This window comes from Phocoena sinus, chromosome 4 (genome assembly GCF_008692025.1).
Source record: "Phocoena sinus isolate mPhoSin1 chromosome 4, mPhoSin1.pri, whole genome shotgun sequence".
Lineage (NCBI taxonomy): Eukaryota > Metazoa > Chordata > Mammalia > Artiodactyla > Phocoenidae > Phocoena > Phocoena sinus.
The window spans coordinates 62,349,959-62,367,317 of NC_045766.1; the positions used below are offsets into that span (position 1 = coordinate 62,349,959).

At 41.2% G+C, this 17,359-nt stretch overlaps 1 protein-coding gene across 2 annotated transcripts in view; it reads right to left on the reverse strand.

Moving 5' to 3' along the window:
• The window catches only part of C4H3orf70 (chromosome 4 C3orf70 homolog), a 106,087-nt gene extending 93,311 nt beyond the window's left edge, over positions 1-12,776 (reverse strand). Inside the window, exon 1 of one of the 2 annotated variants that reach the window (XR_004349779.1) lies at positions 12,329-12,734. Coding sequence is in view for 1 of the 2 variants with exons in the window: in XM_032631607.1 (XP_032487498.1) it covers positions 12,329-12,524 (196 nt within the window). In the remaining variant the exon portion in view is untranslated. Of the gene's footprint in view, positions 1-12,328 lie in introns of both variants that reach the window. The other variant, XM_032631607.1, reaches the window with a different exon arrangement.
• Positions 12,777-17,359: the final 4,583 nt, after the last annotated feature.

Sequence of the window (17,359 nt, forward strand, 5' to 3'; positions counted from 1 at the left end):
AATCTCATTTACCATCACATCAAAAAGAATAAAATACTTAGGAAGAAACCTATCTAAGGAGGCAAAAGACCTGTATACTCCAAAAATTATAAGATGCTGATGAAAGAAATCAAAGATGACACAGATGGAAAGATATACCACGTTCTTCTACTGGAAGAATCAATATTGTCAAAATGACTATACTATCCGAGGCAATCCACAGATTCAAGGCAATCCCTATCGAATTACCAATGGCATTTCTCACAGAACTAGAACAAAAAAAATTTTAATTTGTATGGAGACACAAAAGACCCCAAATAGCCAAAGCAATCTTGAGAAAGAAAAAGCCGGAGGAATCAGGCTGCCTGATTTCAGACTATACTACAAAGCTACAGTCATCAAGACAGTATGGCACTGGCACAAAAACAGAAATACAGATCAATGGAACAGGACAGAAAATCCATAAGTAAACCCACACACTGATGGTCAATTCATCTACAACAAAGGAGGCAACACTACACAATGAAGAAAAGGCAGTCTCTTCAATAAGTGATGCTGGGAAAACTGGACAGCCACATGTAAAAGAATGAAATTAGAACACTCCTTAACACTATACACAAAAATAAACTCAAAATGGATTAAAGACCTAACTTTAAGACAGGATACTATAAAACTCTTAGAGGAAAACAGAGACAGAACACTCTTTGACATAAATCACAGCAATATCTTTTTTGATCTGTCTCCTAGAATAATGGAAATAAAAAGAACTCAAATGGGACCTAATTAAACTTAAAAGCATTCTCACAACAAAGGAAACCATAAACAAAATGAAAAGACAACCCACAGAATATGAGAAAATATTTGCAAATGATGCAGCCAACAAGGGATTAATCTCCAAAATCTACAAACAGCTCATGCGGCTCAATAAATGGGCAATGCCCAATCAAAAAAATGGGAGAAGACCTAAATAGACATTTCTCCAAAGAAGACATACATATTGCCAAGAGGCACATGAAAAGATGCTCAACATCACTAATTATTAGAAAAATGCAAAGCAAAACTATGAGAGGGCTTACCTAGTGGCGCATTGGTTAAGAATTCATCTGCCAATGCACGGGACACAGGTTCGAGCCCTGGTCTGGGAAGATCTCATATGCCGTGGAGCAACTAAGCCGATGCACCACAGCTACTGAGCCTGTGCTCTACAGCCCGTGTGCCACAACTACTAAGCCCAAGTGCCACAATTATTGAAGCCCACACACCTAGAGCCCATGCTCCACAACAAGAGAAACCACCACAATGAGAAACCCATGCACCACAACAAACAGTGGCCCCCACTCGCCGCAACTAGACAAAGCCCATGCATGGCAACAAAGACACAACACAGGAAAAAATAAATAAATAAAATAAATAAATAAATTTATTTTTAAAAAACTACAATGAGGTATCACCTCACACCAGTCAGAACAGCCATCATCAAAAAGTCTACAAACAATAAATGCTGGAGAGGGTGTGAAGGAAAGGGAACCCTCCTACACTGTCGATGAGAATGTAAATTGGTACAACCACTATGGACAACAGTATAGAGGTTCCTTAAAAATATAAAAATAGAACATGATCCAGCAATCCCACTACTGGGCATATATCCAGAGAAAACCATAGTTTTCCCAGGATACGTGCACCCCAATGTTCACTGCAGCACTGTTTACAATAGCCAAGACATGGACGCAACCTAAATGTCCACTGACAGATGAATGGATAAAGAAGATGTGGTACATATATACAATGGAATATTACTCAGCCATAAAAAAGAATGAAATAATGTCCTTTGCAGCAACATGGATGGACCTGGAGATTATCATGCTAAGCGAAGTAATTCAGACAGAGAAAGACAAATATTATAGGATATCGTTTATATGCAAAATCTTAAAAAATGATACAAATGAACTTATTTACAAAACAGGAGCAGACTCACAGACTTAGAAACCTGGTTACCAGGGGTGGGGAGGGAAAGGTGGGGGAGGGGATAAATTGGGAGTTTGGGATTGACATATACTCACTACTATTTTTAAAATAGATAACCAACAAGGACCTATTGTATAGCACAGAGAGCTATGTTCAGTATTCTGTAATAACCTAAATGGGGAAAAAATTTGAAAAAGAATAGGAACACATATATGTATATAACTGAATCACTTTGCTGTACACCTGAAACTAACACAATATTGTTAATCAACTATACTCCAAAATAAAATTAAAAATAAATAAATAAAAATAAAATAGGAAAAGATTAGACCCTAACATACCTTCCAACTCTGAAAGCGTGGTGTAAGCAGTCCCAAACTTTACTGGTAGAATACACACCAAATTCATGATAGTGGCTGCTTCTTGTGAGAGAAGGATGAGAAAGAGACTCTGAAAGAAAGCAGCAAGGACTCTAACTTTATCTGAAGCAAGAGTGATGAACAAATGGAAACACCGGTTACATCTGGGTGATGGGAACTCTGATGTTCATAGTATGTGTTCTCTGTTATTTTTTATAAATCTTAAACCTAAACACACACACACACACACACAAATTATGTTACTTGATTATAACAAATTAAAAAGAATCAAGTTGTCTATAATAAAACCTAAAACAGAGGGATATATAGGTAGAGAAGAGAAACCTCTTCTTTACAAAAGAATGCTATCAAATAGTAGGAATCACAGAATTAGAAAATCACTATTTTGCAACAACAATGAAATAAGTGATTCACACAAGACTCCTCAGTCAATACTAAAATCACTGGGTTAAAGTTTGTTGGGGAACAGGATATTCACTCAGTGTCAGAGTAACACCCCACCGATTACTTATTCTTAAACAGTGACAAAAATAATTTTAAAGAGAAAAATAACAAAGGGAAACAATATTTTTATAATAGACAGATTTGGCAGTTATCACTTTAGCACCAGCACTAGTGGAACACACTGACTTGTCTCCTCATGTTAATGCTGTAAGAAAGGTACAATATTCACCTATGTAATAACTAGACAAAAATGTTCAACCTAAATCTAATAAGGCAAATCTAAAATATGGGAGATAGTATAGGCAGTTAATCTGGACTCCTCAAAAATTTCAATACCATCCAAAAAAAGTGTGATTATTCTAGAATGATTAAAGAAGATACTAAAGTGATACAATAATGAAATGTGATGCATGAATCTTATTTTTCCACTCATTTTATTTATTCACTTGTTCAACCATTTTACTGAGGTATGACTGACACTGAAAAAGCTGTACAGATTCAATGTAGAAAATGTGATGAGTTCGGAGATAAGTATACACCCATGAAACTAGCACCACAATCTAGGCCATTAAAATATCCATGTGATGTATGAATCTTGATTGGATCCCAAATTGGAAAAACAAAAGTCAGCTATAAAATTCATTTTTTGAAGATAAAGGAAACTGTATGTTAGATGGTACTCCTGAATTACTGTTATTATCTTAGGTCTGATTAGTATTGTGGTTACATAGGAAAATGTCCTCTTTCTTAAGAGGTATGATGAAACATTTAAGTGAAATGTCATGTCTGCAACTTACTTTTAAAAGGTTTAAGAAAAAAGTACATGTGTGTGTGCATGTGTGTGTGTGTAGACAGAAAGATAAAGCAAATGAGTCTAACAGACAGAATATTCCATAAAATACCAAATAATTACACTCTTAGTGCTTTTATTTCACTAAAGGTCTGTTTAAATGAGATACAGAGGAAGAAATACATTCTATATCACACCAAGAATCTAGTTTTAAATAGACAAATAAGCACTAGGGAGGTTAAAGAATTTGTCCTGAATGGACTGTTTTGGGACATTGTGCAGACACAACTGGAAGGATTTATCATACATTGTTGGCACTCCAGATATTGCACGTTTTTGGCAGTGTGCTTACAGAATACTACTAAATATCAGGATATTCAAAAGCAAGCCAACAATAAGAACAGGAGAAACACAACAAAAAAGTCTGTGACTTTGAGTAAAGTAACTTGCAAAAACTACAATTAAATCTACTTTGTCCACCCATTCTAAAAGCCAGGACCCCTCTGTTAACTAGCACTTTTGCCATTTTTCTACGCAAAATCAGTATTCCAAATAACAGCTAAGTATCGCTACAGGATCGTGACAAGACTTTTAAATCATTAAAGTTAAATATGTACAGTTTCACTTTAACAGCTTTGTAATATTCTGATCCTTTGAAACGTGTTAACCCATGTTTGATGTGACAGTTCTCTATTAACTGGTATACCTGATTAACCAGAACTATCCACTGCTTAACAATGGTGGAAAATAGGATGGAGTAGGGGAGTGGGGAGTACAATATAAGATTCCATGATAAAAAGCAGATAATCATCACAAAGTAACTATTATAAAATAGACCTTTCAACAGTGAGGGCAATTTAAAAAACTCGATTTCTAAATGTCATACTATTTGAAATGTATATTTTTACCATCTGTATTGTGTTGAAGTGTGTAATTGAACAAATGAGTATGGTGACAAAGTGAATTCCAGGTTAACCAGGACATTTTTGGAAGGGGAAGCAGCTGGAATTGGGGACTTTGACAATCATCACACTATGACGATAACATGTAACTATGTTATTATCCCCATGTTAAAAATGATGATAAAGCAGAAACTAACACACCATTGTAAAGCAATTATACTCCAATAAAGATGTTAAAAAAAAATGATGAAACAAAGACGGAGGTTAAGTAACTTCCCCCAAACCATATAACTAGTAGGTGGGCAGAGCCAGGATTCAAACACAAAGCCCAACTCCACAGCCTGCCCTCAGGATGACTAGGCTACCTAGTATTTCCATTGTTTGTTTGTTTTGAGGAGGGGCTGATGCCGAACACCTGTACTAAGTACTGCTTTACATCATATAATATTCACAACAACCCTGTGAAGTAGGATTTTTAGTCCTGTTTTTCAGAAGAGAACACTGAAGCTGAGAGAGGTTGAGTAACCTGTCGGAAGTTACACTGCCAATGGATGGAAGAACCAGGATTCGACTCAGGTGTGTCTGACTCCACAGCCCTTGCCCTTAATAGGACTACACTCTGCCTTCCACATTCTATGTATAAAACATTCCTTATTTTTCGAGGAAACACATCTTCTACTAGACAACTGTTAGCTGTTAAACATATGTTCCTGTATTTGTTTGGAATTAATAACACTTAATTTCTCTGAAAATATTACTTCTTGTAAATTAATGAGATTTCACAATATGAGAAAACAAACTTAAAGTGAGGGTGTTATAATGTAGGAAATTATCATAGAAAAGCCCTCAAAAGCTATTTGGTTCAAATCCCTAAGTTCAACAGGCCTGGAAACTAATAATAATTAATGGTGTGTATGCAAATCTAACCAAAAAAAGGGCTTGCACCAGTTAGGGAGCAGTTGAAGATGTAATATGACTGAACCTTCATATTATACAAATACGTTATCAAATGTTTTTTAAAAGCATAGTTTTATAGAGTTTGCAACCACTCCAAAAACGTTCATAATTCATATAATTGCCCCTCTCTTAAAATCAGAAACCATTCTCATTTTACTTATTTAAATCCTCCTTGTTTGAAAAAAAATTTTTAAATAGCTCCTCACTGTACCCTGAGTGGAACCAAGAAACCCAGAGACCTGGTTACCATCCGGTTTGTGAGATTCTAATGCACATTGACCACATGTGGCCAGGGCTCCTCGGCAAGTTTCCTAATCTAAAAAATGAGAATAACAGTACCTACTTCACAAGGTTGTTGTGAGGTGTAAATGAGCTAACACATGCAAAAAGGTTACAACTGTGCCTGCATATAAGCAACAGGTGTGTTATCTGTTATCACTGAAGTTGGTGTGTGTCCATTACTGAAGCACCACTTGGATGGAAAAATACCTATCAGCTTTCTCTTTCTCTGGAAAAGCTTTGAGGAAACTCACTCAGAACTTGATTTCACCTTTGCACGGTAACACCTGTATCCTCCTCATTTAACCACCAGGCATGTAAAGAACCCTCATTAGTAGAAAAAAGCTTCAGTTGGCTCCTCCAAAAGCTTCAGTTGGCTCCTCCATCTAATCAAACTACCACTCCGTTTTTTGCTAGTTTTCACAGTCAAACAACCTTAAATATATTTTCTGTAGCTTCTGTTATTGATATGACTGAGTTGCCCCTTAGGAAAACCAACTGGCATTACCCTGGGGAAGTCAGAACTTGATTTTGGGGGTTGTGTAAAGCAGGAAAATAGAACAAATAGAGTAACGCAAAAACCACAATGCTAATATACTCACTAGTGGAGAGAAGTGTATTTGCCCCTCCTGACAGTCAAATCCTCTAATCAGCTCTTTCCCTCCCTATAGGAAATCTATAAATAAGAAGCCAAATTATAACCAAACATTTGCTGGGACAGTCCAGTCACAGGGACCAGATGTTTAAGCCTCTAGGCAGTGCCACCTTCTCTGAACAGTCTGCAAACAACACTTCCAAATTCTGCCTCTCCAACTCCCATTTTTCTATAATTCAATGCTGCCCATCTACCTTCTGCTGTAAGTCTTTCTTTAGATATGTTAATATCATTTATTAGACTACATCAAGTGCCACTCTTCCTGCTTTCAACCTGAAAAAGACAGACATCTTTTAAGATGTCTTTGAGATGTCTGCATCTTTTAAGATGCAGAAAACTGAGCTCACCTATTGTGTGATTTTATTAAGCCAATACAGCTGAGTTCTGCTGGTGGTACCAACATCATACCAGATACACTCCCCCACCTCCACCCACCCCTGACACCCTCTAATCACTTTTGCTTTGATAGCTCTTAACTTGGACTTCATTCCCCACCACATTCAGTGACCTCTTTACAGTTCCCATTCTTCTGTATTTCACTATGGCAATTGATACAATTTGCCACCCATTTCTTAAAAACTTTCCGCATCACTGGTTTTAACAAAGCCTAAAAACTGTTGATTTTGCTCATTAACTTTTTTTAAAATTTATTTATTTTTGGCTGTGTTGGGTCCTTGTTGCTGCACGCAGGCCCTCTCCAGTTGCAGCGAGCGGGGGCCACTCTCCATTGAGGTGCACAGGCCTCTCATTGCGGTGGCCTCTCCTGTTGCAGAGCATGGGCTCTAGGCGTACAGGCTTCAGTAGCTGTGGCACGTGGGCTCAGTAGTTGTGGCTCGCAGGCTCTAGAGCGCAGGCTCAGCAGTTGGGGCGCATGGGCTTAGCTGCTCCACAGCATGTGGGATCTTCCCGGACCAGTGTTCAAACCCATGTCCCCTGCATTGGCAGGTGGACTCTCAACCACTGCACTACCAGGGAAGCCCTGCTCATTAACTTTAAATTGCTCCACAGTACCTATGGTGGTTAAGCGTCCAGGTCCTAGAATCAGATAGACATGGATCCAAATCCAAGGCTCTACTTCTTACTAGCTATGTGCCCACGGGAAAGTTACTCCTTTAAGCCTTTTTCCTCCACTACAGAATGGACATAATGACATAATTGGCTATTGAGTGCTTAGCATAATCATCTTACTCTGGCACAAAGTAATCACTCAATAAATATTAATTATTACCTTTGTGTCCTAATTCTCCTGCCATTTTATTCTTCTCTTTCTACCTTGAAGAATTCACCATCTCAAACACCTTTGACTAATAATGCAATTAAGTATATTCCTGAAGTTACTGTGGCAGGATTAAACCTTTCATCCTCTTCATCAGTAATAAAGAAAATCATTATTTCTAGATTTCACCAATATCTAAGAAATAACCTGCTGAAAACTGATTTCATTTTCATACTCTTTCTTAAAGTACTCATTTCCCTTGGCCTCTGCAATACCATACTTTAAGATTTTTCTTCTCTGGCCATCTCTTCTCAGACTCTACTGCCAGCTCATCCTCCTGCAACCAGCCTCTAAATGTTAGTGTTCTAAAGGGAAAGCCTAATGGTTTTCTTCATTTCTCATACTGTAGTCTCTCCCTTGGCAATCTCATGCTTCATCATGGTTACAACTGCAATCTATAAAGAAGTAAATGACTTCCACATTATCTCTAGTGCAGACTTCTCCAAGTTCCAGATCCCCTATATCCAACTGCCTACTGACATCACCATGCTATGACAAAGCAACTTAAACTCCATAGATACAAAACTGGATTCATGGTCTTCGTGGGTTCATGATTCCATGATCAACCAAACCTAGTTCTTCTCCAGTATTTTTTTTTAGTGAATGAAGGGCATCACCATCCATCCAAGCTGCATAAGGCAAAATTCTAGAAATCTAGAAGTTACCCTTTATAACTCCTCTTCCTCCCCTTCCAAATTTAATCTATTCCAATTTCCATAAAGTGGATATTGCTGCATGAATTTCAACCTATTTTTTACACTAATACAAAAATTATCTCCCTTGCTGACTTCATTCCTCCACTACCCATTTTATCACTATCATGCCAAGGTCTCTATCAACTGAAACTTCCCCACCTTGCCTGTTCATCCCTCCCTAACATCTCAACAATCAAATTTCTTATTTCTTCTAAATATTCTACCTACTCAAGCCACAAAAAAAATCTACTTGACAATATCTGCACATGATTTATTCTTTCCCATTCCTCTTCCCTATCCAAGTCATGTCTTTTTCTCTCTCAAAACTCTTCTTAGAATCCTTCATTCATTCATTCGTTAATTCAACCCAATATCACTCCTTATTAGGAAAATAAATAAATAAAGTTACAGATTCAGGGTCACAATTTATTCAGCCCAATAATCTGTCTTTGACAGAGACACCAACAGAACACATATAGTTTTCCTCCCATAGTCCTCAAAATCAGTTATTACCCAAATATACTAATTATTTCCTCTATATTAAGCACTGCATCTTTCAACATACACATATTTGTCTTTTATGAACAGGTGTGTATTTTCAGCCTTTTCTACTTCACAAGGTTATAAACTTCACAAGTTTAACATCAACCATATAAAACTGACTTTTCTTTATTTGTTCCGAATTTCCTCTCAAGCACCTCAAGGTAGTCCTCCTATTTTAGCATTTTCTGACTTGGTGAACAAGCTGGTAGTTTTTTCACCCATATCACCTGTGATTTTAAAGGAAAACAAAAATAAATACAGCATGCATCACACCCTTACACTCTGCTTACAGGGCATGATCCAGCTGTATTCATATCTGTATTCCTGTTTCCGTAATAATGTCTCATGAAGAGAAGGTGCTCTATACATGTTCAACAAAATTAAAGGAATTCTGCTTAGGCCTGATGTTGTGTTCATGAATGTCAAAAGAAGTAGAACCTCTCAAATACGTTAACTCTGCTTCTGTTCAATAAAAATAATATTTGGGCTTAAAAAAGGTAGAAAGAATTGGTGCCTAGTATAGGTGAGGACACCGTAACAGCGCAACTTGCTGCTCTTAACGAACTGAAGCTGCTCTTTGATGTGATCACCGAACCACTGCCAGCGGAGGAAGCACAGAGACCCAGAGGGCTGCCAAAGACTAGAAAAGAGGAAATAAATGTAGGCCTGATTAAAAAAAAAAAAAAAAAAAGAAAGAATTGACAACAGTCCAGTATACTCAATGCCCATCCTTTTCTAAATTCAGATTATTTAAAAAATAGCTTCTAATCACTTAGAAAAGAAAATGTTAAGCATTTGTGGAACCAACCTATGTTATACCAGACTAATTAATTTCCTTTCTTTTTTTTTTACGAGAGTATCTTTACAGATAGACAGACATCACACATCAAAAATATGTAAAAGTAGTATGCTGGTAGAATTTCAACGAAGTATTTGACCAGGTTCTCATTACACCCATATGGATAAGATAAACAGAAGATGGATAACGGTACAATTAGGTAGTGAGGTAACTGTTTAACCACCATAACAACAAGTGCTCATTAATGAATTGTTATCAACCTGAAGGGCAGTTCAGGACTTTCATCTGTGGCCTTTCCCTGTTCAACAATTTTACCAATAAGAGGAAAATATATCTAAGGGATCAGTGAGTACCCATATCCAAATACATATATATAACTGTGAGATAGGCAAGCACTGTAACTTATGCCACAAATGTAAAACAAACACACAAATAAAGAGGCTTAATGGCTTAGTTCACATCAAGCTTAGTTCAATCTGACAGCAACAAGCTCAATATGATGTGGAAACAAGAAAAACTAATGTGATGCTAGCTGCAGCAGTAGTATCTCAAACATGGGTGACAGCAGTCCTGCTTAACTCTGGACAGATCAGACCACAACTGGGATATGCTGTACCCTTCTATGGGTCACTGTCTTCAAAGGATCATAACCATACTGGCACATGTTCAGAACAGAAAAACCAGGATGCTTAGGGGCCTGAATACCATTAAAGGAAGGATAGGAGGGAATGGAGATTTATAAATAGGACAAAGGAATGCCTTGAGAGGAAAACAATGGCTACCTTCATTCAGTCATTCAACAAACGTGAATTTCAAACCTATTTCTGGCCAGACATTGTGGCTGTGACTGGGGATACAGGAAAAAGACAGTCTATATCTGTGAGAAATTCATGTGTATATCTGAAGAGTTGAAATAGATTTGATCTAAAAAAGCTTTAGATTGTTCTATATGATTTCATAAGGTAGAAATAGGAGCAATGGAAAGAAGTTCTAACATAATTGATTTCAGCTGCATATAAGGAAGAGCATTTTAAGAGTCAAAGCTGTCTAATGAAGGAAGAGGCTGCCTGAGTAGACAAGGTTCCCATCAGTAATGGTGTACTTAAAGAGGAGACTGCTGAAATAAGACAGGCACTGAACTGGGCCATTTTTAATGTTCCTCACCTTCTACACTATGATTCTTTCTGTACTTCCTCAGGAAATGGACTCACCAGATTCACCCTACTTGTGTACTACAGCATCACAGGTTTCCCACAGTTGTGACTTCCAACTTTGTACCCTGTCCCCCACTGAAGCAATGCCATATAATTAGGTATGGATCTGACAGCAACAGGAATAATCCAATATAGGAAGAAACTGACCCATCAGCACAGAGAATGCAAAAAAAATCAGTACTGTTCAATGTGCCTTATATTTGTAAAGAAAATGTAAGAATTCTCTATCCTCGAAGTCATAAATTCAATTTAAAATATTATGGAAAAAAAAACTTTCTAACAAGTCTATAGAGTAAAGCAAATGTGGCAAAATGTTAACAGTTGTTAATCTAGGTGTGTAACACTACAGTGATCCTCTTTCAGTGTTGTGTATGTTTGAAATTTTTCAAAATAAAAAGTCTGAAAATAATTTTTAGAAATATATTATGTTCAATTAATATAAATAAGGATCTGCTATGTACTGCCTCTCTTGTTGGGAGCCATTTTTTTCTAACCAACAAGGAAAAAATAATTTTAATTTAAGATCACTTTGAGAATTTGTGTCCTAAATAAGCACTCCAAACCCCTCTACTATAACATTATGTGGAAACTAAGTTTAGAAACTAATATTTCTAAAAAGAAATAATTCACCAGATATAGTAGGCCAAATACCATAAACTAATCAAATTATGAAATTGATTAAATGGTTACTTAAATCCATTTTAAAAATCACAGGCGGGATAAACGTAGAGAAAGGTCTAGACCATTTACTTCTATAAATTGGTTTAAAATTACTGAAGCTTATTTTCATTCATTTTATTTTTGTAATTTTAAAACACTCTCTAGAATACACTGGCTCTATATGCTGGAACTGGGTATTCAAACAGTTCACCCGTCCAAACTGTTAATATTAACTTCTTGGAAGCAGTCCCTCACACTTTAGCACTTTCTCAGTCTGGATACAAGAAATGGGCTATGATTGGAATTCCAAGGGCTCCCTTTCTTTTAAATAGCAGCCCGTTAAGACAAAAGTGATAAAAAGAGGGGAGCATCTTTTAACCACCAGCCCTGAAAAAAGGCTTCCCCTTAGGTTGTCGTCAACTCTGACTGCTGTCTACCCTTTTTCAACACACTGCCTGGTAGTTTCGGTTGAAAAACAAAATGGAAAAAAAAATTTTTTTAATATATATATGTCCCATTTTCCTGGGGCAGGTAGATCCCCTTTTGTAGAAGTGGCTAAAGCTAGGCTCCCCACGGATTTCATCTCGTTGCCAAGGCAGCGCCGACCCGACTGGTCCGGCACGAGGGCAGTTCCCGCCGCCCGGACCCCAGGGCGGCCCTGGCCTGCGGCAGAGCAGCCCCCGGCCCAGCCCGGAGCCCCCCAGGCCGCAGAGTCCCTGCCGCGACCCCGGACGGCCCGGCGGGCGCCCCGGGACCGCGGCGAAAGGCGGGGACATGAGGCTCGACTTACAGTGACACCATCCGAGGTGACAGCACCAGTGTAGCTTGAAGCACTTGCCGTGGCTGTGCGTGGCACAGATTGAGAGCCCGTCGCACGGCTGGAAGTCGGGTCCGCGGGCGGCGCAACTCCGCGCCAGGGCCTGAGCCTCGTCCACTTTCTCGCTCTTCCAACCGCGCTCGGACGCCGGCGCCGCGGCCGCACACATTTCCTCTCCCTCCGCGGAGCCGAGACCCGGAGCTCGGGAGGAGCGGCGTCTGGGCGGGCAGGAAACCGAGCCGGCTGAGGACGCGGGAGGGCGGGGCGCGAGCTGGGAGTCACGCCAGCGCTTGGAGGTGGCGGTGGCGGCGGCGGGAGCGCAGCAGCCCCAGGTTAGCACAGGAGCCGCCCCGGGTGCGACCGGGGTCTGGGCCTGCCGCCGCCTTCCCTCCCTCCGCCGTGGCGCGCGCCGCGCCCCCACGCGCACACGCACGCGCACACGCACGCGCCGACCCCGGCAGACGCCACGAGTCCCTCCGCCAACCCCGCCTCCTCACACACGCCGGACTCGGGTGCTGGGTCTTTGGCGTCCCCCCCGCAGCCGGCGCACACACAGTCCTCAGAGGCTCAGCCCGACCGACGGAGGGCCGTTAGGAACACACCCACCTCGGCGGCTCGGTTTTCACACGCAGGCCAGCTTCCACGAACACTTCCCACACTAAGTCCCCACACACACTCCCCTTCGACACACACGTCCACAATCCGCAGAGGGCTGTGCACGCTGAGGACACGCCCTCCCAGACGTCCAGTGGGCTGGTCCCTGCGCCACTGGGAGCAAGGCTTTCTCACACGCACAGCCTCTCCCCACGCGCACCCCACGTTGCCCTCGTACACACCCCCCAGAGGGTCTGGGCACCCAGGCCCCTGGGGGGCGTGCACATACTTACGCAACAGACGCGCGCTCCCCCGGGGCTGCCTCCTGCTGCCAGCAGGGCCACTGGGGCGCACATCCCGGCCACGCACGGCCACCAGCCCCTCGCGGCCCCTGGCAACCACCAATCGCCCAAGTCTCAGCCCGAGGCTGCAGCCCCGCCTTGCTGAGGGGGAAAGTAACCAAGCTGGGTGCCGTGGTGTGTGTGTGTGCGTGTGTGTGTGTGTGTAAAAGATGCACGGGAAGTGCGATGCACGGGACTGGTATGTGGAATGTGTTGCGTGTGTGTATTTTGGCGTGTATGTGATGTGTGGGCGTGTATGCTTGTTATGTGGAGTAGGTGTGGTGTGTGTGTGTAATTGGATGTGTTGTTAAGTGAGTACATGGTACATGTGTGGTGTGCATGATGCCTGTGACTGTTATGTGAACTGTGTGATATGAGGTGTGTATACACGTGTATGTGGCATGGATGCATGTGACCAATGTGGAGTGTCAATGGTGTGTTTGTGTGGTAGGGTATATGTTCTGTGTGTGATATTCGAGTAGCTGAGTATGTGTGTATCCACGTGTACGTGGGGTGCGGTGGGCACGGTTGTTACATAGCATGTGTGTATGTGTGTGTGTGGTATGTATGTGGCAGTGTGGTGCATATGACTGGCATATTGAGTGCATGTGCGCGGTGTATGCGGGTGGAGTTGGATGTGTGCAGTATGTGTGTTTGTGGGCATACAAACAAGACTCGTGTTTGCCATGGACTCTGTGCCTTTGTGTGTTAATGCCCACCCTGGCCAGCAGGTGTAACTGGCCCTGAAGGTGACTGCAACTCTCCCACCCAATCAGCTTGCCTTCTTCCCTCTTCAGGACAAGTTGCTCCAAATAGATTTTCCATGCTAGGCTCCGCTGCTGAGAACCCACCCCGGGCAGGGTTCAGTGAAGAGAAAACAAACCATTTGCTCCCGGAGAGCACAGTTGGGAATTAGCGTTTCCCTGCAACAAGGCCAGAAACCAGCCCTGAACACAGAAAAGGAGGGGACCTCCTCTTGCTATTTGCCAAACATTTTTCAGAGCACAGGAAAATGCCTGTAATTGCCAAGGTTCAGGGAACAACAACAAAGCCTTTCAGTACAAATGCTGTGTGGGAACATGTTTATGCCCAGGTCCACCTTCTCCATTACTTTATTCCTTTCCTGCTTTGCACTGACAAGGAGACTCATCATGGTTTTGAAATAACCAAGTTCATCTTCAAGCTTTGAAAATCCTCACTGCCATAAGCAATCTTCCCTTTTATTTAACCTTGGCTTAAGAAGGGAAATGTAATTTGCATATGTCTGACTCTAGTGAAGGCTTCATTTATTAGGGATTGAAGAGAGACAATTTGGTGGCAAAGGTATTTTCAAGAAAGGTATGAATCAAAATCTCAAAATATGGTTCCCTCCAATAACCTAACACTGAAACAGTTATAAACATGAAGCATCATATCTTCAGCTTCAGCCCCAGGCATCCCTCTCCCCCACCAAAAAAAAATCCTAAGGAAGTACATCCCTGACTTATAAAATTTCTCCATCCCTGCTGTTAATTTCACAGTCTGACCCACCTCAGAATAACATGAATAAAAGGAAGGAAAAACTTAATCCAAGAAATTCATAATCCATTACTGCTGTAGCAAGCCAAACCAGAATTTTTCAAAAAGGGGATTCCCATCTCTCCTACCCTATTTTTCTCCTTCCCCAACCCATAAATTCACTCTAATACTGTCCATGTTATATAAGGTCTTATAACAGAATTCTTTCAGTAACTAATATTTGAACAGAATCCTTCCACTGGCTTTTACTCTAGGGTGAACCATGTTATAAGATTCTACTATATGAAATCATGCCATCTTAGCTAGTGAAAAATGAGCACAAGAAGTAATGTGTCATATTGAGGAGGCAAGGTAAATTACCCAAATACCCTACTTTATGTTAGCCATATGATTTGAAGCTGAGAAGCCTTTACATTTTCTATAACATAAAATTCATTCCATTCCCTGGCCCTAAAGATGTTATTAACCTCTATTGTCTGCAGTGGGGCGGGAGGAGGTATATGTGCTGTGACCTGTCAAACGTGTATACACACAGCCTTCAGGATGTGTCGTCGGGATACAAGCATTTTTTTTTTTTTTTTTTTTTGCGGTACGCGGGCCTCTCACTGCTGTGGCCTCTCCCGTGGCGGAGCACAGCCTCTGGGTGCGCAGGCTCAGCAGCCATGGCTCACGGGCCCAGCCGCTCCACGGCACGTGGGTTCTTCCCGGACCGGGGCACGAACCCGCGTCCCCTGCATCGGCAGGCGGACTCTCAACCACTGCACCACCAGGGAAGCCCCATCCATAAATATTTAAACATCTATTTCTAAATGAACTTTTAAAAACCATAAGTCACAATACAATTATCACATAGCAGGATACAATTTGACCATAAGTATGAACTTGTTCCATAGCTGCTGACCACCTATCCGGCTCCCCTTTAAGAGTGCTGCTGCCTGGAATTTTCCTCTTTCCTGTCTCTTTCTCTCCTGCCTACCTCTTTAGTTTATCTGCCACTTCCTCAAGTTTTCTCTGACCAACCCAAACTAAGTTATATACACATTTCCTTTGTATCACTTAACTCAACTTTAAACACATAATTAAAGAAGGAACTATTGAACTAATGTCTTTCCTCATCCCCCCTCCTCTGCTACAAACTGTAGGCTCCTTGAGGGCAGGAACATGGCCTCTGTCTTGTTCACCATATTGTTCCCAATACTTAATGCAGAGAATAAGTCATTGAAGTAGTGGAAATTATTCCATCTCAGACTCCCAAAGCCTGGAAAAAGTCCATCTGTGGTAAATTGTTTGTAAATATGTGTGAATAATTCCTATAATTACTTTTCCTGTAACCATATCCTTGAATATTTCCCTCCTGCACTGATTCTGAGCTTAGCTACGTGTATTAGTTAGCTATTGCTGTGTAATAAATCACTCCGAAATTAACACAACACAGCTTCTGTGGGTCAGGACTCCAGGCATGACTTGGCTAGGTCCCCTGCTTCAAAGTCTCTCGCAAGGCTACAAGGAAGGTGTGGGCCAGGGCTGCATTCTCATCAGAAGGTTGAACTGGGGAAGGATCTGCTTCTAAGATCGCTCAGTGACTAGTTTGCAAGGATTTGATTCCTTAAAGAACTGTTGGGCTGAGGGTCTCAGTTCCTCACTGGTTGTTGGCTGGAAGGTACCCTCAATGCCTTGCCACATAGACCTCTTCATAAGGCATCTTGCTTTACCGGAACAAGCATGTAAAAAGAGTCAGAGAGTGTCAGTCTTATAACCTAGTCTCAGAAGTGATATCCCATCATTCTTGCCATATTCTATTCATTAGAAGCAAGTCAGTAGGTCCAGCCCTCAAGCAAGGGGTGGAAGTTACACAAGGACATGAATATCAGGAGGCAGGAATCATTGGGAGCCATTTCAGAAGCTACATACCACATCATGTGAATTGCTTTAGCCAACGGGAGAATAGAAAACATGCTTAGCAAAGATTTCCAAAGGACATACTCATTGGGATTTGCCCTTTCTTTCTGTGCTTGAAACTGTGAGACCAACATGTATACAAGCCAGAGCAAGCCTGCTGGAGGGTGAAATGCCTTGTGGAGGAGAATGGAGGTGCCCCCAGTTGACAATTCCCAGCCAACGGTCTATTAACCACTAGAAGCATCAGTGAGGCTATACTAGATCATCCTAGACCAACCAGCTGATCACAGAAGCATAAGAAAGTCCGGTAGAGCTCTGCTGAGCCAGTCTTGAACAGAACAACCACAAGGACACACCATAGAATCAGGAGCTGCATAAAACAGTTGCTTCAAGCTGCTAAGTTTCGAGTACATAGTTTCTTACAGAGTAAAGCTAACTGATACACCCCCTAATTCTCTCATGTTGTAGGCAAATAATTGAGTATTCAAGAGGCTAAGTGACTTGCTCAATGTCACAGTGCCACAGGCACAGTGGGACAAGTTCTCTAGGACTGGGCATCAGAACAATACAGATGGTTCAAGTCTAAGCTCTGTTTTTTTTCTGGCTTGGAGACCTGGGCAAATCCTTTATGCTTTCCGGGGTTCAGTTTCTT